The 22,263-nt window shown below is 34.3% G+C and overlaps 1 protein-coding gene across 4 annotated transcripts in view; it reads left to right on the plus strand.

The window, feature by feature from the left end:
• The window catches only part of LOC105336162 (ATP-dependent RNA helicase A), a 23,689-nt gene extending 7,047 nt beyond the window's left edge, over positions 1-16,642 (plus strand). For 2 of the 4 annotated variants that reach the window (XM_034483141.2, XM_034483142.2), the window contains 27 exons: positions 1,954-2,056; positions 2,281-2,399; positions 2,505-2,644; positions 5,356-5,402; positions 6,845-6,981; positions 7,205-7,294; positions 7,526-7,690; positions 7,968-8,045; positions 8,355-8,474; positions 8,849-9,062; positions 9,161-9,243; positions 9,387-9,543; positions 10,792-10,898; positions 11,037-11,135; positions 11,239-11,353; positions 11,666-11,760; positions 12,062-12,135; positions 12,426-12,578; positions 12,998-13,158; positions 13,349-13,460; positions 13,732-13,899; positions 14,086-14,269; positions 14,425-14,592; positions 14,733-14,848; positions 15,231-15,434; positions 15,782-15,933; positions 16,270-16,642. In XM_034483141.2, the coding sequence (XP_034339032.2) occupies positions 1,954-2,056; positions 2,281-2,399; positions 2,505-2,644; positions 5,356-5,402; positions 6,845-6,981; positions 7,205-7,294; positions 7,526-7,690; positions 7,968-8,045; positions 8,355-8,474; positions 8,849-9,062; positions 9,161-9,243; positions 9,387-9,543; positions 10,792-10,898; positions 11,037-11,135; positions 11,239-11,353; positions 11,666-11,760; positions 12,062-12,135; positions 12,426-12,578; positions 12,998-13,158; positions 13,349-13,460; positions 13,732-13,899; positions 14,086-14,269; positions 14,425-14,592; positions 14,733-14,848; positions 15,231-15,434; positions 15,782-15,933; positions 16,270-16,472 (3,564 nt within the window). In that variant the 3' untranslated portion in view covers positions 16,473-16,642. Of the gene's footprint in view, positions 1-1,953; positions 2,057-2,280; positions 2,400-2,504; positions 2,645-2,664; positions 5,060-5,355; positions 5,403-6,844; positions 6,982-7,204; positions 7,295-7,525; positions 7,691-7,967; positions 8,046-8,354; positions 8,475-8,848; positions 9,063-9,160; positions 9,244-9,386; positions 9,544-10,791; positions 10,899-11,036; positions 11,136-11,238; positions 11,354-11,665; positions 11,761-12,061; positions 12,136-12,425; positions 12,579-12,997; positions 13,159-13,348; positions 13,461-13,731; positions 13,900-14,085; positions 14,270-14,424; positions 14,593-14,732; positions 14,849-15,230; positions 15,435-15,781; positions 15,934-16,269 lie in introns of those variants that run through there. The other 2 variants (XM_034483144.2, XM_034483143.2) reach the window with 2 other exon arrangements.
• Positions 16,643-22,263: the final 5,621 nt, after the last annotated feature.

The raw sequence follows: 22,263 nt of genomic DNA on the forward strand, positions 1-22,263 counted from the left end.
ACATCACAGTATATTACAAACCTCGAAAGTACTTATTAATCTATTTATTAGTAAAATTAACTTATACTAATCTTTTAATTAAAAACAACAAATGCTATTACTTACAATTTTGATGTCCGTTATATCGTACACACTGAAAAATAAGCGAGATGTTGTTCTCGCTGTACTACAAAATATGACGTCATATGCTTCAAAATGACGCATTAAGTTAAATCATTGAAGGCTATCGTGCAGTTTTATAGCGAAGAAAAATAAATATCATACATTAACGAAAAAGTATAAATGAATATTTTGTTTAAAATTATTATTAGTAGAATGCTACCTATATAGTCTTATTTTCATTTTGTTAAAAGTATGCATCGTATAAAAAAGCCACCTCGGTTTTGTATAAAATATCGTATATCTAAAATCTGAGTACCTAAATAAATCACTTAATTGCAAGGGCATACACTTACCTGATCCCGACAAACTTTTACATGTGAATTTGAAATATGCTATGTAACTTAAAAACTTCTACGATCCTTGTAAAATCTTACAAATTAATTATTTTTTAATGAAATTAACCCTGTGACCTTCAAAATTATTCAACATATGCATTATAAATTACGATTTCTACTAACAAATATTCTTATCTTAAAAAGTTCGCACCGTTTTTCAAAATCTACAATATAACATCAAGTTATTTCATAATTCAGTTGTGAATTTTGACATGATTATGCCCTTGCAATATTGAATTTTTTAAATGACCTCAAAACCACAAATACATCTGCTTGTACCATGCGACTGCCATATCACGTGACCACTATGAACATAAAATATTGTACTGTTATATATTTATTTTAGAAATATATTGCATTTGAGTGACTGTTATTGATTTTAAAAAGGACATGCCAGTTTAACTAAAGTATACGTGTTTTCATCACAAAAATTTGCCCATATTTTTATTGACCGCCTTAACTGTACTGCGGGTCACAATGGGGGATGAATTTTTATAGATAGAGAGAATCTTTAAAAGTCTTCTTCTCAAAACTATTAGGCCAGGAAAGCCCAAATTTGAGTGGAAGCATCCCCAGATCATATAGATTGAAGTTTGTTTAAATAATAGTCTAGGGGTAGGGTGAGGCCACAATGGGGGATGAATTTTTACTTAGGAATATATAGAGAAAATCTTTAAAAATCTTCTTTTAAAGACTTTTTGGCCAGAAAGGGTTTAAACTTGTGTAGAGGCATCCTCGGGTAGTGTAAATTCAAGTTTGCAAAATCACAGTCCCTAGTGGTAGGGCGGGACCGTGATGGCGGTTTGAATTTTTACATAGGAATATAAAGAGAAAATCTTTAAAAGTATTCTGGGAAAGTGTTCGGTTCAAAACTCAGTGCTTAGTGTGAAAGCAAAGGTTATGCAGATTTAAGTTTGATGAAACCATGATTCCTTAGAGAAAAATGGGGCCATGAAATTGGGGGGGGGGGGGGTATATAGGAATAGAGAAAAATCTTCTTGCGGGTACAACAACAAAAGGGGCTTGGTATTTACCAAAAAATAAGAGGTTGATAAAAATTGGCAGATTTTCAATTTTTTTTAGCAAGATCTACTGTACTCAGTTGTCAAGATATTTTGATACTGTAATACTAATTTGATCAGAATTAAGGCAATTGTTGCTCAGGTGAGCGATGTGGCCCCTGGGCCTCTTGTTTATTTTTGTAGTTTATTAGGTTAAATTTTCTTTCACTGAAGCAGTAAAAAGTGGCATGTTACATTTAGAATCTAAGGTCCAACATGTTACTATCTAATTCATTTAGAGTGAGCTCATGAAAAATTAGTGCCAGAGAAACAATATGAGGGCATTAGCTGAAACAATAAAAAATTATCAATGAAATCAGGGTCATTTGAGGGAGTATGTAAAATGTTTTTACACAGCTTTGAATGTACTCAGTCCATGTAAATTCTCCTCACAGCCTTCTGTGGGACAAAATGATGGAGAAGCAGGGTCATCTCAAGGCCCAGGGTTTGCTGGTCTACCAGGAGGACTGAATGCACCTCATCAATCACTGGGACTAGGTAATGACAGCCAACAAATGTGATCAGAATTGGCAACATTTACAGAATATTGATCTTATCAATTAATTTAATAAGTTGATCAATTTATTTTAGTCTTAAATTACAAACTGTACATGTATTGAAATACAATGTACTTTTATTTTTTAAATAGAAATAGATACAAGTTCTAATGGAAAAAGGGGTTTAATATAACATTTGTTGATTATAATGTCTGCCTTCATTAGATAGTCCCGGAGGTGTTGGAGGAGATTTTGAGCAACAGCAGCGAGAATTCCCCCCTTATCAAAGAGGACCCCCATTGAGTTACATGGAGAGAATTGCTGAGAAGCGAATCTTAGAGGAGGTATACATGGCTTTAAAAGATGCAAATAGTGACTCTAAATACAAAATATTCCATTTATGATGGTATTCTTCAGTATGAAAAATAGCTTTGTCAAATTTTTTGCAGTCTGAAGATGTTGATTTTAATGCTGATATCCATGGCAACTGGACATTGGAAAATGCCAAGAGTCGCCTCCACCAGTTTTTACAGCAGAATAAAATTCAAACGGATTATAAGTACAGTATGGTCGGGCCTGATCACAATCGGTGAGTAATCCCAGGTCTCTCACTGAACAACCCTTCCATTGTGCAACCTTTAGCTTCTTATATATGTTGTTTGATCACAGTATACTTGTAGTGTCTTTGCAATTTTAAAAAAGTCTTCAGCATAAAGATCATGCCTATGATCATTTAATGGAAATTTAGTTTTATAATGTATTTTTAGCAAGATAGAAAGCAAAATATTGTAAAGAATTTAAATACACCAACAGTTTTCTGATAACAAATAGGTCATTAATGCTTGCAAATTTAACTGCTTTACTCTTCTTTATTATTAATAAGTTTTTGCTATAACAACCATATTTAATGCAGCAAAACATCAGAAATTGTGTAAGTTAAGAGTTCCATTGCTCAGTTTATGAATAATGATGACTTGGAAACATTGTCAAATTTGTAACAATGGTGAGATGTTATAGCACTAATAAAAAAAAAAGGAACTGAAAATGTGGAACCTTAGTCCTGTATTTGTTAAAAACCTAAAGAAGAAATCAATTGGCCAACAGAGTTACATAGAGAAAAATATATACAGTATATACTTAAACAATAAAATGCTTTCTTTGGTGATTCATTCGGGATATGAAGGTAGTGACATTGCAGAAAAAATACATAACCCGCGTTATGTAAATTTTTTCTGCAATGATTACTACCTTCATAACCCGAATGTCAAAGAAAGCATTTTATTGTTTATATTAACATCTTTCTTTAAGCTAATCGATAAATTGATTAGGAAAAGTAAGTAAATTTCACTCAATTACTGTTGATGTACGTAAGTAAGTTGGTTAAAAGAAACAGCCAAATCGTCTCCTGTGAGACTTTGAGTCTGACATCGTCATGATTATTTCGTGCAGTCCGTGATTTTTCCTAGGTCGCTATAGGTTTGGACCAATCGATAAACAGGGCATGTCAATATCTGTCCTGTCATTTTCTTGTCAGTTTCAGCCGCTGTAGATTTCGACCAATCGATAAATGGGGCATGTAGATTTCAATCTGGCTGTTTTTATAGAGCTATGAATTAACTATAAGTTTTCGTAAGAAATATAGGGAATAATACTTGGGAGATGTAAATATATGTATATGACACCAGTTAACTGTCTTTAAAAAGGAGAAAGTATCATTTTATTTAACAAGGTCTACAACAAACTTTTGTATTATTTTAAGTAGAAATTGACTTCAGATACCAGTATCGGTTTTGTCCTCAAAGAATTCAATGAGTTATAAAATTTTGCATGAAATGTGGGCCAATGGTTGCTAGTCTAGTGTTACATTTCAATTTTCAGTGTTAATGTGTAAAATCTCATCTACCGGAAATACTTGACATGCTTCAGAATATCATTATTCTTAGCCGATCATCATCAAAAACACAGAAAGTGTTTACTTAAGTTTCTTGATGTAGAGCAAGTTAACTCTATAAGAGTAAGTTAACTCAACATGAATTGTTTTTCATTATGATGACACTATTTTTGCTTTGTTTAATCGATAAAAGACAAATCAAAAATCACAACATTAAGACATATGAAATAAAAAACTAAACAAATAATGAATCAATATTCTGTGATCTTAACGTTTTATTCAAAGGAAAATACAAGGAACGCCACTTGGAGTTACCAAACGAGGCAAATAGTGTCATCAGATGAAAAAATTAATGAGGTGGCAGTTAACTATCAAGGATTAAGAATTTAAGTTTTCATTAATTTTATAGGATATCAACAAACTAATGCATGATGCTTTCAGTTTCAGCAATTCCTAGGCATGAATGAATTCTATTGTAGTAGATGTTTTGATTCTTTTTTATATGTTTTAAATGGTTTGAAATGTATATCGGCACACCAGGGCACTATGACAAAAACTTTTCAATGCTGGCAGATGAGCCATGTTCATGTGTCTGCAGTTTGACATTCGGGGCATGCTAGTTTTGGTTGTAAACTAGCAGTTCCTTTATTAGAACGTTTGTTGATCACTCTATACAGTCTAGAAAATGTAACATCAGACTTGTACAATATATCTCATTACACTTCCGGGATGTGTAAAGTTAGAAGAGATTGAAATTAAATAATAATTTAAAGGATATTCAAAATTGCAAACATAGACTTTTATCTATAACTTGACATCAGGCATGATTTTTACCTGTCATGTCAAAATAATCATGGTTTCAAAAAGAAGAAACAAATATATGAAAATATTCTATCTAAATTCAAAAATGTTTGAATGAAATACGCAGTAAAGAACAACAAGAAGTTAAGAATAACATGGCTATATCGGTGGGAAACACCTCTATGGCTATGGTGATATCATTGGTCTGATGTTTACATTTTCTGATCAGCAAAAGATTGAACCAGCATCTATCTTGGAGCTGTGTCACTAGTAGTGCTCTGGTGGGCCGAATTTACTGGACATTGTTAAAAGGTGAGTGTGGACATTGTTAGGCTTAATGCTGTAATTATTATGTAAAATAATGTAATTATAATAGCCAATTTTGAGTCCTTCTATTCTAATAAGTTTTCCAACAAAATGTAAATAACTCAGTTTGAAATATTTATTTACTCAATATGCAAGTGAATTGCGCTTTAAAATGGCTTTCTAATTTACTTAATACATGTACTGTAATCATGCCTTTTAACAGTACACTTGAAAATACATTGCATATGTTTATAGACAGTAATGAACAAAATGTACAACATTTGTTTGTCTCTATATTTCAGGAGCTTCATAGCTGAGATGAAATTTTATGTGAACAAGATTCGGCAAAGTAAGTGAATGATGATTTTGGTATCGTTTTTAATCAATGTAGGGGAACATGCCCTGCAAAGGACTATATATGATAAGGGCCTAAAATGGCCCCCTAAAATGAACATCATCATTTTACTATCATTCTTTGTTTTCTGAGTACAGATATGTATGTGATGTGTTTACCTAATATTCATTTTGGTTCAAGTGCCCACAATTTAGAAATATGACATTGTAAAGACAACCTTTTCCCGCCATTTTTGCCTTTTTAGCGTAAAACAGCTTGTTTTTAAGCAGTTTTTCCTTCCGAAAACATAGAGCGCATTCTTGAACAAATAAGATATTTTAATCAGAGATGTATCAAGCCAAGACTAATACTGTGGTTTCATCAATTTTCGTTGAATACCAATTTTCGTGGATTTCGTTGTTAAGTTGATCCACGAAATTTAATGTTCATTGAAGTGTAATTTTTATTAACATTTTCTATTGATAGGGTCATTTGCCACGAATTTACATATCCTTGAAAATGTGATTTTTACTTTATCCACGAAAATTGATACCCTTGAAAATTAATGAAACCACAGTAAGTGACAAAAAAAATTTCCTTGTTCAAGCATGCGCTCTATATTTCCCATTTGTAAATAGATAAGAAAAATGTCAATTCTTGGCTGATTTTGATTGAATTATAGAAATGGTGTCAATTCTGACGTCATATACTGCCAGTGAGTGCAAATAAATCAAATAAATAGATGAAAAATATATTTTATATCAGCTCTTCTAAAAAATAAATTCACATTTTTTAAAAAATGGCGAATTATGGGGGCAAAAGGACAATGTGCGGTATGGTCAAATATCTGCCCCCGATTTCAACCAATTTTTGAATAGTATCGTATGAAAATGAAATCTTCACAAATCATTGTAAAGAGGATGCCTATAACTTTAATCTTGATTTTAGTCATCATTGCTCACTCGCTGTTTATCTATGACGTCACTTAAATGACCTAATTCCCGCAAATTTGCAAACAAATGAAGATATTCTCATTTTTGCTCTTTATTTTGCATTCGGAAGTATAGAGCGCAGGTCTGCTCAAGTGCGATTTTAACATATGTTTTTCTTCAGATAGTTATACATATTATACTAAAAAATGGTACTTGAGCAAGCCTGCGCTCGATGTTTCTCAGTCGATAAACCATCGGAAAACACCCATATTTTGCTACAAAACATCAATTTATCAAAATAATGCAATATTCATGACGTCATTTCTACATTATGACGTCACTGTGGTGATAACCTTTTACACCTTTATTTTCAATATGATTTTAACTATCTTTCACCTTATTTTAAAGCTCTTTCTAAAACTTTGATATTTGGGGGCAAAAATTGCATAAAACCGCACTTAGTCCTTTAACTCTTATTATATATAGTTCTTTACTTTTGATACTAAAGAGTATTATTTGTTTCAGACATTCACGCTCGAGAACATGGGTCTAACAAACAGGTAGCCTCCAAGTCGTGTGCCCTCTCCTTGGTACGTCAGCTCTACCACATGGGGGTCATTGAAGCCTACACAGGTCAAACCAAGAAAAAGGATCAAGACAAGGTCAGTATAGAAATGTCAAGGTCATTGCTAAAGAAATAAAAATGTTTGCTTATTTTCATTAAGATTGTGAAATACAATTGATTGATTGAATATGTTTTATTGCATATACATGTACATGTATTTGATAATGCTGTAGACATAAGTTCAATCATCTTAAAAGGTTTCCATAAATTGTTTTTAATCCTGGCATATTAATTTTATGAATATTGCATCTCATTTACAGTTAGAGTTGTATGAGGTGTCAGTAAACCCAGAGGCGCTGGTTCAGGTTGACAGGGCGCTGCAGGAATGGAACATACAGTTTGTTCCCGCAGTAAGTGACTTACCATTACATTCCGTGCTTGTAGATTAATTTTGTTATTGTCCCCTGTTTAATACAATGCTACATGTAGATCTACACATAGATCTGAATTGATGTTGAAAATAAATCTGACAAACATGCTGCTGTGAGAAACTGAGCAAAATCGTTAACAAACAGAACTGCAAGAAACGTTAAATATGATGCAGATGTTAAGATCAAGGAGTTTCCTCCCTCACTTTGTAGCCTGCAGACCCAAGTCAGCCCCACTCACTAGTTACCAGGACCACTCTGGAAGAGTTTGAGCCCCAGCCAAAGAGAAACTCCTCGGGGGTGGTACCATGGTCCCCACCCCAGGAAAATTGGAACCCCTGGTCAGCCTGTAACATTGATGAAGGCCCACTAGCCACGGTAAAAGAAATAAACCAGGGAAACTCTTAGTACATGAACTGTTTGTTCTAAGAAAAATAATTTCAAATGATAATTTTAATGAAAAAATTGGTAATTTTGAATGGAATAACTCACTCAAAAAACACTGAGCGTATATTTGATACATTTTACATCCACCGTCTTATCAAATCTGTGAAACAAATTTTAACTTAAAACTAGAAAAGAACACATTTGAAAGTATTGAAATAGGAGATCGGAATAACATGCTAATGACGTGTTGTGTGTATGTATTTCTTAGGCAACCATGCATCAAATAAGTGAGGATCTTTTTAACAACTCGGAACAGTCAAGGAATCACAATGAAAATCTTAAAATGGTAAGTAGAGAGTTTATTAATGAAGAACTTAAATATGTTGCAGCATAATTTCGCCCTTGTTCTTGCATCTTATACATGTGTGTTTTGGGTTTTGTTTAGCCATTTTGTTTTAAAGGTTGTACAATGTGCATGTACATTTATATGTTCCTGTATGATCAGGTAACTCGGATATGAATGGTGTTGTATGAAAGTATTTTGAATATTTGATACTGAATACACGATAATACCAACTTTTCTACATGTAGCAATGGAATACTATTAAGTTTTAGAATAAAATAATAAAATATGACAAGCACTCTATTCTTTCAGATGATGGAAGAGCGCACCCATTTACCTGTGTATCAGTCACATGATCACATCCTTCAGGTGATCAAGAACAGTCCGGTCACTCTGATCCGTGGAGAAACAGGCTGCGGGAAAACCACCCAGGTAATATGCTATCCATCACTAACACCTTAAATGTCTTTACATAATGTTCACTTAATTGTTAACTAAATGAAGCATTTAACTATGAATCCATGAAACCACATTTTGCGCAAAAGTGTGTGATTATACACAAGATAAAACAGTTGATAACTTTAACTTCTTAAAATTTCCTTAAAAGTTTAGTTTCAATGAATAATTAATTGGAATAAATTTAAAGATATGATAATTTGAAGTACCGGGGTACTGGTGAATCCTTTCTCCAGATGCGTTTTAGGTGTAGCAGAGAATGGTATCTGGATTCACAAAGCTCTATTATAATATGATGTTGATGCTACATGTATAAGATTAGTGTTATCAACAAAAGATTTCTCTCCTAGGTACCTCAGTTTATCTTGGATAATGCCATTGAGATGGGTGTTGGAGCAGATTGTAATATAATTATCACTCAGCCACGTAGAATTTCAGCAGTGTCTATTGCTGAGCGCGTTGCTCAGGAGCGCGGGGAGGATTTGGGTGTGAGCACAGGGTACAGTGTGCGATTTGAATCTATATTCCCAAGGTACTATGGAGCCATCTTGTACTGCACTGTGGGTAAGGGGACTTGATTGATTCATTTTTGTGTCGCTTTATCTCTGTGTGAACACATTATTATAGAACTTGCACAAAATATTTCTTTTTGTTTTGGATAGGAACCTTACTTAGAAGATTAGAAAATGGGATGCGTGGCATATCCCATGTGATTGTCGATGAAATCCATGAGAGAGATATTAACGTAAGAAGGAAAATTCCAAACTATTATTTGTACTTGAATGCAGATAAATATCTCATTTATAGAAGAATGACATTTACAATTAAAAAGTTGTTTATGTACAATTAATTTTGTAAAATGGGAGCACCTACTGTATTTGTTCTCAGACTGACTTCCTGTTGGTGTTGCTGAGGGACATGGTACATGCATACCCACAGCTGAGGGTCATTCTGATGTCTGCCACGGTGGACACGACTCTGTTCACCGAGTACTTTGGGAACTGTCAGGTGGTGGAGGTGTATGGACGCACACACCCTGTTCAGGGTAAGAATCTCGCTTAAGTGTAGGAACAGAATGTTTCCATAGGGGTTCAGTTAGGGTTCACTGACAGACTGAGCTACAAGTATGAATTGAAGAATTGTTACAGGTTAAGCTGGTGTATCAACTTGGACATTATACCTTATAAAAAAAATTCAAGAGATTAAGAAAATGCTTGTAAATTCATTATGATGTAATTATCATATACATTTTAAGGGGGCTGGATGGGCGTAGCTATTTTTGAATTGTATTGATCTCCTTTTTAAGAAGAGCTTTGTATAAAGATAAAGGAAATTACTAAAATTTAAAAGCTATGTGGAATTTTTCTTTACTGAATAATAGTTTAAAATAGCTAAACAAATCATATCTAAAAAAAATTAAGGTAAATCTGATGATTTTTTGAACACTTAGCTTCCCAGGACATGTACAGGTGACACTCGATGACTCAAACTTCGATCTTTCGAAGTTCTTGATCTCTCGAAGTGAGCTCACGGTCCCGATTTTTTTCTCCATATAACTAAGTAAATTTACTCTTGATCTCTCGAACTCCGATCTCTCGAAGTTCTTGATCTCTTGAAGTTAATCTTGGTCCCGTTATACATATTTCATTGTTTTTCACTCTTGATAACTCAAAGTGGTTGCTGTGTACACACGCAGGTGATTAAGCGTATAATAATAGCTCCGCGTGGACCTTAATGGATGGTCGAGTGAACTCCTGGGGGCTGGCGTGGTAGTGTTAATTGATTGATTACGTAAGTGACACTACCCCTTGCTTCCTTCAAAGGGTAGATAAGTAATTTGTAACTGATCTAATAATTTCAACAACTTACAGTAAACCGCTCTCTATTTAAAATATTCTATGATTTTAAAAGATAACATGATATACTAAAAGTTTTTTAACGTGAAAAATAACACTTAATAACCACACAAGTATAAGTTCTGTATTGTTTAAACTGAAGTAGTGTAGCAGAAAATACGAATGAAACCATCATTATCATGTTAGACTATCCTTCCATGTTATAAATATAAACTTCAGGCTACTATAATTAGAACCAAATTGAGCGGAATAAAAATTTCCGGATTTTTTTATACTTTTGAACTCTTGATCTCTCGAAGTTTAATCATGGTCCCCTGAAGTTCGAGTTATCAAGATTCACCTGTATATACAATGTTCATGTTCATTGACACTGTGTTCACAAAAAAAAACCCAGTAAATCTGATTTTGATGTCTGATAATGAAGTTGTCTATTACAGAGTATTATTTGGAGGACTGCATACAGATGCTGGGATTTATTCCACCACCCAGTGATAAAAAGAAGAAGAAGGACAGGGATGAATTGGGAGAAGAGATGGATCAAGAGGTCAAATACCTATTTACTCAAATTGTTATAATTACTTTTGTACATCAAAGTGTTTGCATTAAATAAATATATTTATTAGTAGAAACATGTTTAAATTTGTGGTTAGTTTTAACTTTGTGTCTTTTATATATCATTCAGGAAAATTGTAATTTATTGGTGAACAATGAATACTCTGAGCAGACAAGGCGTGCAATGGCCATGCTGAATGAAAAGGAGATGTCGTTTGAGTTGATAGAGGTCTGTTTTCAAGTCAGAATTACAGCCATCTTTTACAACTAATTATGATTTTCAATAATGTTGTTGTGATGAAGACCTTTATGCAAGATCCCATTTTTTGCAGGCTCTCATTAAATACATCAAGACATTGAAGATACCAGGTGCCATTTTGATTTTCCTGCCTGGATGGAACCTGATTTTTGCATTGCATAGATATCTTGAGACCCACCCAGAATTTGGTAGGGCAGCATATTAGTGATATTGTGTAATGGTGTTTGTTATGACATTAATGCATATATTTTGAGCTTTTCTTTTAACATTAGATATTTTAATTATTGATATGTATCATTACAAGTATTACCAGGTATATAGTTTTATCAGAAATGTTAATCTTTTGAGGAGAGTTAATTTGTCACTGCATTAAAATGGTCAAAAATGTGTACTACTACTTGAAGTAAACAAAGCATGAGATTTGAAACTATATTCCTTAGGTACTATTATCATTTCAGTACTTTGATTTGTAAATGACATGCATCTGTTTATTCTATAAGGTGGCCCAATGTACAGAGCTTTGCCACTCCACTCACAGATGCCCAGAGAAGACCAAAGAAAAGTGTTTGAGCCAGTCCCTGAGGGGGTCACAAAGGTATATATAACACAGGAAACATTCATTCTCTTGATTTTAACTATAAATTTTAAATTATAGAAAAGACAAGTTCAGAAGATGCATATATTGTCTATACAGAAATAAATTGAATAGAATGTTTTGTTACAGAAATTTGTTTTAGTAATACAAATGTATATAACCTGTCCTTAGATATGTTCTATACATGCATGTTGATAGCTCTACGTTGGTGTTTATTTTGCATTCTATATTTTCTAGTTATTTACAATAGTATATATGAGTACATATATGTACAGATCCTAATTATCTGTTTTGACTTTAGATTATCCTGTCCACTAACATCGCTGAGACCTCTGTCACAATCAATGATGTTGTGTACGTGGTCGATTCATGCAAGTAAGTAATACTTCATATTGATCACGTGTAATAAGAATTGACTCAAAAAATATGATTTACATGTACATGTATTTCTTAAAATTTAAACAGGGCTTTGAGTTTGCAATGTCAAGATGTGAATACTTTATCTAATCTAATTGTGCCGTGCTTCTGTGTCCTGTCTTAGATGTGAATGTCCTGTTATGATGTCAATCGTTTGGACATAAGTATTATATATATGGGACAAGTGGGTGTGAAAATAATGTGGTGCTAAATATCAAAACGATCTGCTTTGTTTTATTTGTAAACAGAGCCAAGATGAAGTTGTTTACATCCCACAACAACATGACAAACTATGCCACGGTGTGGGCCTCCAAGACGAACCTGGAACAGCGGCGGGGAAGGGCCGGGCGTGTCCGACCGGGCTTCTCCTTCCATCTCTGTAGCAGGGCCAGGTTTGAGAGGTAAGTTTTAATAAACTTTACTCTAAGAAATTTTGGTTTTTAGTCACAATCTTTTTTCTTTAAATTTTTTAAACCAATTTTTATTATTTTTACTAGCATCATACCCTAAATGAGTACTGTAAACAACAATGTAGGGGCAATTATATTCAAGTGCTGCTCCGATTGTTTTTATCTGCTTAGTCAAGTACATTGTAATGTATTTCTACCACAAATATATAAGCAAGAGATATCTTTTTCTCTCTCTGCAATTTTAACCTTGAATTTGAACTTGACTGGAAACCCTCAGTAATATCTCTATTGGTTTATGGTGATCCATAGCTTTCAGTAATCTTTTGTAATATTTGCTTCAATGTTAGTTTGCAGTAGCTGTTGTGAGGCATAGTGTTTCATAAGCACTGCTTGTTTCTGTATGTGATTAGATTAGACCAGCATACCACTCCGGAGATCTTCAGGACCCCCCTCCATGAGTTGGCCTTGGCCATTAAGCTTCTGAGACTTGGACCAATAGGTTCATTCCTAGCTAAAGCTGTAGAACCTCCTCCCATTGATGCTGTCATTGAGGCAGAGGCTCTTCTAAAGGGTAGGTGTTGTCCAGATATAAATTTTAATTAACCGAGTTTCATGCAGTAAATCCTATTTTAGCCATGTAATGTATGTTCGTAAGAAAGATAACAAAAGATACTGGTACATATTTGTCAATGGCTAACTTCATCAGGGTTTAAGAATACATGTAGTACATGTGTTAAATTGAATCATTGATTTTGTTTTAGAAATGAGAGCTCTGGATAGCAATGATGAGTTAACTCCCCTGGGGAAGATCCTGGCTCGACTTCCTATTGAACCAAGACTGGGCAAAATGATCATCTATGGCTGCATATTTTAGTAAGTAATATATGCATTTATTGATTAACTTTTAGAGTGTATTTAAAGTTGTTATATACTGGTAAGTACATTTTTTTTTAATTATATCTCAAACGTCAGTTTTAACCAGGCACATGTTTTTTGGAGTTCAGTTCTTTCATATGTACATGTACAAGTATATTTCATTAATGTTTGTAAAAATTATTAAAAGTTGAAATGTGCTTATTGCATCATAAGATGAGGCTTGCAATTCTTTATAAAATATGATTATTGTAAACCTTTATTTTAACAGTTGTGGGGATTCGATGTGTACCATTGCTGCCAGCACTACGTTTCCCGAGCCTTTCATCACCCCCACTGACCGCAAGCGTCTGGGATGGGTCCATAAGTCCTTGGCAGGAAATCGCTTTAGTGATCATGTAGCATTGCTTAATGCTTTCAATCTGTGGGAAGAAGCCAGGTAAAAGAAGAAGTCTACTATACATGTACATATAATGTAGTTTCTTAATTGATTGTTTTCCTTTTTATGAATATTTTATCTATATGGGTAATACCATACATTTGACTTACCGGTATATGAAGTGCCAGAATTACCTGTTACATGATATGTTTGTAAGATGTACACACTCTGTGTTTAACCATGCAGAAGTGGAGGCGAGCAGAATGAGATGTACTTCTGTGACCAGAAATCTCTGTCCATGCAGACTCTGAGGATGACCTTTGAGGCCAAGCGGCAACTATGTGACATACTGATCAATGTTGGATTCCCTGAGGAATGTCTGACCCCACAGGTGTTCAACTTCACTGGTCCAGACAGAAACCTAGACATGGTAAGAATTCTTATTTATACTGATAACTAAGGATGTTGAAGGTACATTAGTGTCTCTATCTCTCTCTTTGCAATGAGCATTCAGCATTATTAGTGGGTAAAAGACATTGCCATATTTGTAATACTTTTTCTCTTAAATTATATTTCACATTGCAGGTCATATCTCTGCTGTGTATGGGGTTGTACCCCAACGTGTGTTATCATAAGGAGAAAAGAAAAGTGTTGACAACAGAGAGTCGTGCAGCCTTAGTACACAAGTCCTCTGTCAACTGCACAAACAAAGATATCAAATTCCCTTCACCTTTCTTTGTCTTTGGGGAAAAGGTAAGCATGTTAAACATTCAACAGCTGAGATTCAGTGAATAATTTACATAGAATATTGTTGACAAAATTGGAGATGTGCTTTGTGTTCTATAATTTGCAAGTTGTAAGCATTTAACTTTCAAGGTGTTTCGAAATAACAGATTCGCACCCGAGCTGTTTCATGTAAGCAGATGTCTATGGTGTCTCCACTGCAGCTGCTGATGTTTGCTGCCAGAAATGTTACACTGGAGGAAGGCAATATTGTCCTAGACAAATGGTATGAAGTAGTCATTTTAATCTTACTTTCATGATAATATGATTTAATTATCATCTCATAAATTTACATGTATATAGTCATGTAACAAGGTATAAAATGATGGTGATAAAATACTGTTAGATTCCTAATCAAATGCAGGAAATTAATATCTGTGAAAAATGGTGAGAAGGGCCCTTTGCAGATTTTAAAACCTTGCTTTCATTTTTCGGACAGTTTAAACTGTGTGAAATTATGATAAAAGTTTGATGCTCACAATTCTACATTCTTACAATTTGACGCAAAATAGTGGATTTCCGGAATTAAATACTGTTCTGTGAGGAATCTACAGTCTGCATCAAAATGTTGAAGTAACACTATACATGTATTTTTCATGATTATATAGGATAAATTTGAAGATGGAGTACGAGGCTGCAGCAAAGATAGTAGCCCTTCGGCCGCCATTGGAGGCCCTGATAGTGAGGATCACAAACAACCCTGAGGGAATCCAGAATCCAGGGCCCCAGGAGGAGACTCTGATGTCAGCGGTCCGGTCCCTGTCCAGACCCAGCACCGGGAGATTCAACCTCAGCAGTGAGGGGGAGTCAGGGTAAGTATAAAATAATAAAACCTTACTCAATAACCAGACGAGCTGTACAAAGAGACAGCTGAAACATTGGGGTGCAAATACTGTAATAGCAGAAAATGAACTTGCAGAGTTCAATTTCACTATTTTAAAAGAAATATTAGTCCAGCGAATTCAATTTTCAATTTCTTAAAATTTAAAGAAATATTTTGAAATTTACTGAGAATGTTAAACAAAATGCGTTTACATTTACATTTTACATTTAAAGCGGAGCTTTAATTATCAAATAGAAATAGACTCTTTTGAATGAATACTGGTACATGTACCAATGAATTTAACAGAGGAACATGTTGATATCATTTCTGTTACAGGGAACCCCCTCACAAGATGGCTCGGTTCGGAGGCCCCCCTAGAGGTGGAGGTGGATACAGAGGAGGATATGGAGGGGGAGGAATGTCCAATTATGGAGCAGGAGGGGGATATAGAGGATTCAGAGGCGGCCGAGGGGGAGGAGGAGGATTTGGTAAACTGAACATAAATGCATACTGTACATTACTTTGCATTTCCATAACTTATCATTAGTAAGAAATTAACTCGCACTAAGTGAAAAGAGTGTAATATCGGATATTTGAGTGTACTTGATTATGCTTAACCAATACCATTTTTACCATTTCTTATGTATAAATGGTTTAGGGGTATTATTCAATAGATTTTAGATATCATTTATCAATATAAAAGTTGTTGAAATGTTTTTTGTTACAAGAGGTATTGATTTAATCAGATCTGAAAATCATTTTCCAGTTTGTATCAGTAAGGATAGCAAGCATCTCGTTTTCTGAAGAGTACTTGTTTATTTCAGGGGGAGGTCGTGGATATAGTGGAGGCGGTCGTGGATTTGGTGGGGGAGGATATGGAGGGGGCGGGGGAAGAGGATACGGGGGTGGAGGTGGAAGGGGATATGGAGGCGGAGGAGCCCGAGGCTTTGGAGGTGGTGGCGGTGGGAGGGGGTTTGGGGGAGGAGGATTCCGGGGAGGAAGAGGGGGATTCCGCGGGGGCTACTGAAGATTATCATTGTTCTGGACTGATTCTTGACTGTATCGTGACAATAATTTGTGCAATTTTTATTGACTTTCATGTTAACTTCTGTAAAATTTTGTTCATATATGCATTAGAAGTTTTGTATGTTGAGAACATACATATATATGTTGAATGAATAAAGCATCCTCAAAGCCTTTCTTTGTTGTTTTCAAAATCTTCTTTAGTATCCCAAAATAACGTTTCACCTGTGCTTGCATTAAAAATGCTCAGCATTCGATTTCTTAATACTTTTTATTCAATTCATGTCCTAAAGTGAATGGCATTTAAAGACACATTGCATTTAGTTAAGGTAATAAAACTTAAGATTATAAAAAAAAAAAATCTAGAGCGTCTATTTATTCATTTTGCATCTGTTAACATTAAAAATATTTAAGTGTGAATTTTAAAATTTATATGTACTTACACATCTAATTATGTTTTCCAAGTTCAGTAAAATTAATTTCAAGATAACACTTGAGTCGTGAGTTTGATGGTTGTCTGTATTTAAATAATAACAAATCAACCATTTTCTTCACAAGTTATATTTTGGAAATTCACACACCACCAGAATTACAAGTGGATGAGGAAACTATAGGGCGTAACGTTAACCTGTCGCAGTTCAATTATAAGGCATCGATGCAATGAAAATATGCAATTATAATTACATTTTCCAGTCTTTTTCTATGATAACAAATCAAATTGTAACATACAGTTCAATATTTTCATAAAATTGGGGCGCAAGTAGGGTTTGCACAATTTTAAAAAATATCACCTTCAAATGTCAATAATTTAATATTTAATTGTACAACTGCTTAAATTAAATGTATATAAATACTAAGGAGTCATTTTTGTATATTATGAGGTCATCATAATAGGCGTGATCAAATCACAGGTGCTTGAGGACAGGATCAACCACCCCCCCCCCCCCCCAAGATTATAGACCCCCGGGACTTTAATGACATATTTCTAATCTAATTTATACATTCATTGCCCAAAATAACCTAAAACAAATATTTTTAAGAAATCAGACCCTCTATACGTACAGAGGGTCTGATTTTTTTAAATGTTTGTTTTATGGGGAGTTGATCCTGTCCTCAAGCACCTATGGTCGTTAAAAACAATTTCTGTGCAAAAGACAGATAGTGAATTAGATTTGTTGGATATTTAATTTCGCGGAAAATTGAATAGTTATTATTCACCGTAAACAACCCCTAACGCGGGGGAGTCGACAAAAAGTAGGGGGGAGTCGATTCAAACGCATGGGGGAGTCGATTTTCTTCGCTTCGGAGACGGGAGGAATTTAGGTCACGCCTTGTGTAGGCATTTATAAGAAGTATTTACAAAAAAAAATATACCGCACGGAAGACAGCGATAGTCAAACTTTGTGTCGGTCATTGGTCCGAGTTCTCTATGCGTCTATAGTAGTCTCAAACACTTCGAAACTATTTGACAACTTTCAAATTCACGGTTATCGGGTGGTCAAAATATGCATGATTTGTAAAATGTACGACTTGCTTTGTGTTACAGACAGTTGAAACAGTCGAACTAATGATCAACCTTGTAAGTGCAATAATCAAATCCTAACAAATCTTAGGAAAAAATGAATAATCAAGACATTTTCTGTTCAGATGTAACGGTAACGTAGGGGGGAGTCGATTTTTAGAAAACAGAACGCATGGGGGAGTAGAAAAATTCAATTCAATTCACTCTATCGGGAATGTTCAACTTATATTTTCATAAAGAATTACGAGTCTATAAAAGTCGACTTTATCTAATAAATAAAATGGTTTAACTTATTCACAGCTATTTAAGCAATAAAGACAGGTACATGTACTACTCATGTTTTCCATTTAATTTCGTATTTTGTTTTTATTTTATTTTTAAATTGAATTAAAAAAGAATACATTTATTAAAAGGTATTTTCGTTCTATTTCTTAAAAAATATATATAGTTACGCGAACTATTGAAACGAACCACATGTGTGTGAACGTATTCATAAACGTTTAATTGACTTTGAAGAACTACTTTTTAATCAATAGTTTAGCCGATCAAATTTTGAAAATTATTTGAAGAGCTATATTGATTATTTGACATCGGTCATTGATGTCTTTTAGTACGTTTAATGTTAACGTTGGAATTTCGTGCGGTTTTCTTTTCTTTCTTGATTGAGCGATTCTAGTAAAGCTACATATCGAAAGCACGGACTGTACATGTACGTATTTACAAGGGCTAAGTTCAAACTTCCAAGTATAGTTATAGTTCTCATAACCATGGTAACTTCTTCATATATTACTTCTGTGTAACGTTTTGATAATAAATACAAAAATAAAATGCTTTTTTAGTGATTCATGCGGGATATGGAGATGGCGACATTGCAGAAAAAAAATGCGCATTTTTTCTGCAATAATTTCTACATTCGTTAACTACATTAATCATCAAAGAAAGCATTTCATTGTTTAAATGTACATCTTTCTTTTAAAAGATTAATAAACTGATCGTAAAAAGTAAAACTAACTAAATTATAGTCAATGTACATCAGTACGTTATTTAAGAGCAGCAGCCAAATCGTATTTAATTAGAAATTGAGTCTGACATCATCATGATCATTTCGTGCAGTCTGTAATTTTTCCTAGCTTGATGAAGATTTCGAGCTGTTGATAAACGGGGCGTATAGACTTCAGTCCTGTCAGTTTCTTCAGAGCTATGAATTATACAATCAATTTCCGTAAGAAATAGAGGAAAGAATACTTGGTGGATGAAAATATATAGTGATAGAAAAGGAGGAATGACCAGATCTAGGCTCGAACCTGCGACTATTCAGTTTAATAACCAACGCTCCAACTAGCTAGTGCTAGTAGGAGCGTGACAGTACTGAGCCTATTATATATACACTATATAAGGAATAAGGAATCATTTTTGAGTATTATGAGGTGATAATTTCGGTCGGGGCGTGATCAAATCCAATAAAGCCCGAAGGGCTTTATGATAGATTTGATCATGCCCCGACCGAAATTATCACCTCATAATATTCAAATAATGATTCCTTATTTCTTATATTTATATAATTTTAAGCCATCGTACGATTAAATATTTAAATATAAATAAGCAAACCCCGCTGGCGCCTCAATTTGGCGTCATTTGTATTATGGGTTATATAGTACAAAATCGATAGGTAGTGTTATCACAGTCAAAGACACTGGACAATGTAAATATTACAAAATAAACAGTAAACATGCTTTCCTCAGTGATTCTTAGGGCTGTGATAGTAGCAAGCATATCAGGATATATACATACGTAAACTGATAACTCGGGTTATGTACTTTTCTTGAATGTTAGCTACCATCATATACCGGTATGCATAACCAAAGAAAGCACTTTATTGTTTGAATAAACACAATTGACTATACTATTTATCGTACAATAGGAGTACATATATGGATAATTATATAATTCATCAGTCAAATATAAAAATTATGATTTAACTATGCTTCAATCAGCCCAAAAAAGAAAAGCAGGCATTCTGTTCATATACAGTCCACAGGAATACAACTACTTTGTAGACCCCCCCCCCCACCCCACCCCCAAATTTAACAATTAAGTCAACGACGCCGCGGCCTTACTAGATAATCATATTGACAAGAGCACCCACCAACCACCCTTTGGCAGCAAATACATACATGATATATATATATATATGACAAAAACAAATACAGCATTTTAAATCATATCCTCTGTATTACTAGTGTGTTTTTATGTATGAAAACAACGAATTACAAAAAAACAAACAAACAACACACACACACACACAGGATAATCACTAAACACAACAGATAAATGTAGTTTTGTGAATGTTGCTGTGAACCCCATGTGTCTTTGATATGGTTTGAGCTACACAAATCACAAGAAAAGAGAAAAAGTAAAGTTATGAAGATATATCGTTTTATTTGAACACATATTTTGCATTTTTAGCTACTGGTTATAAAACCATTTGTAAACAGTGTTTAATATACTTTATATATTGACAACTGATATCAAATAAGGTTTGCAAGATGATACAAGTTCAATGTAAAATTAAATATACACTATGTTCTACTCCCCCGTGCGTTCTGTTTTCCGAAAATCGAACCCCCCCCCCTACGTTACCGTTACATCTGAACAGAAAATGTCTTGATTATTCATTTTTTCCCAAGATTTGTTAAGATTTGATTATTGCACTTGTAAGATTGATCATTTGTTCGGCTGTTTCAACTGTCTGTAACCCAAAGCAAGTCGTACATTTTACAAATCATGCATATTTTGACCACCCGATAGCCGTGAATTTGAAATTTGTCAAATAGTTTTCGGAAGTGTTTGAGACTACTAGAGAACTCGGACCAATGACCGACACAAAGTTTGACTATCGCTGTCTTCCGTGCGGTATATCTTTTTTTGAAAAACTTCTAACAAATACCTACAAAAGGCGTGACCTAAATTCCTTCCGTCTCTGAAGCGAAGAAAATCGACTCCCCCATGCGTTGGTATCGACTCCCCCTTACTTTTTGTCGACTCCCCCGCGTTAGGGGTTGTTTACGGTGTTATTGAGGATTTCTTGGGAACCACTTATCATCAAATAACGTTTTCGCCGAACTGTAAACCATATATATTTGATATACATATACCTAGAGAGGTCCGACCGAATCTCTTGATTGATTTGCTAAGATACAGAGTTTGAATCACATGTGCTTGCTGTTTGAAGACAAGAACGCCGACCCCCCCCCCCCCCCCCCCCCCAAGTAAAGACTTCGGATCTTTTCTCCTGTATTCCTTCAAAGGGACCAAGCCCGTTTTAACATTAATTTCAATGTAACCATAAATAAAGAAAGGTCTTTATTTATTGTTACATTGAAATTAATGTTATAAGGGCTTGGTCCCTGTGTATTCCTACATCTATTTGTAACGTATTTCTGATCTAATTTATACCTCAATTCCAAGAAATTACTTAAAGCATTTTTTTCTGACGTCAAAATCAGAAGTTAAAAGTAACCCTTAGTCAATATATGAAACATTTGGCTGAATAATGTAACATACTTATCAATATATTTTACGTGCTTAGATAAGGTTGTAACCGAAAATTAATTCATGACCTAAGGGTATATCAATATTGAATTTCGTCTGAAACTTCTGTTAAAATAAATTAATTTTATAAGATAAAACTCACATCCTTAATTTGGTATAGGTATTCCAATACCGAATCGATTCAATATCTGAATACAGGTATCTGTATTATAAATGCAGGGGCTGCGCAATTAATTTGGTCCAAAAAACATCTACCGTGCATGTATCTCATAGCTTGAAATTCATCTTTAGCCAGGAGAGGGAAATGGGACGGATGAGTTTCTAAAGACCGTATATATGGAATCAGTTTTACAAGACCCTCGACACGAATAACTAGTCCGGATGACAGTACAGCACAGTTGTAAGTTTATACATGGACATTTACATTTTACAGTGTCTTTGCCTGTGATAAGAAATAAATAATAATTCAAATGACACCAAATTGAGGCGCCAGTGGGGTTTGCTTATTTATATTTAAAAATTTAATCGTACGATGGCTTAAAATCATATAAATATAAGTAATAAAGAATCATATATTCTTTGAATATTATGAGGTGGAAATTTCGGTCGGGGCGTGATCAAACCTATCATAAAGCCCTTCGGGCTATGGGCGCCTGTAAAGTGCCAAAAGAAATCGAAACGAAACGAAAACAATCGAAACCAAACCAAAAATCGAAACGAA

This window comes from Magallana gigas, chromosome 3, assembly GCF_963853765.1.
Source record: "Magallana gigas chromosome 3, xbMagGiga1.1, whole genome shotgun sequence".
NCBI classification, from domain to species: domain Eukaryota; kingdom Metazoa; phylum Mollusca; class Bivalvia; order Ostreida; family Ostreidae; genus Magallana; species Magallana gigas.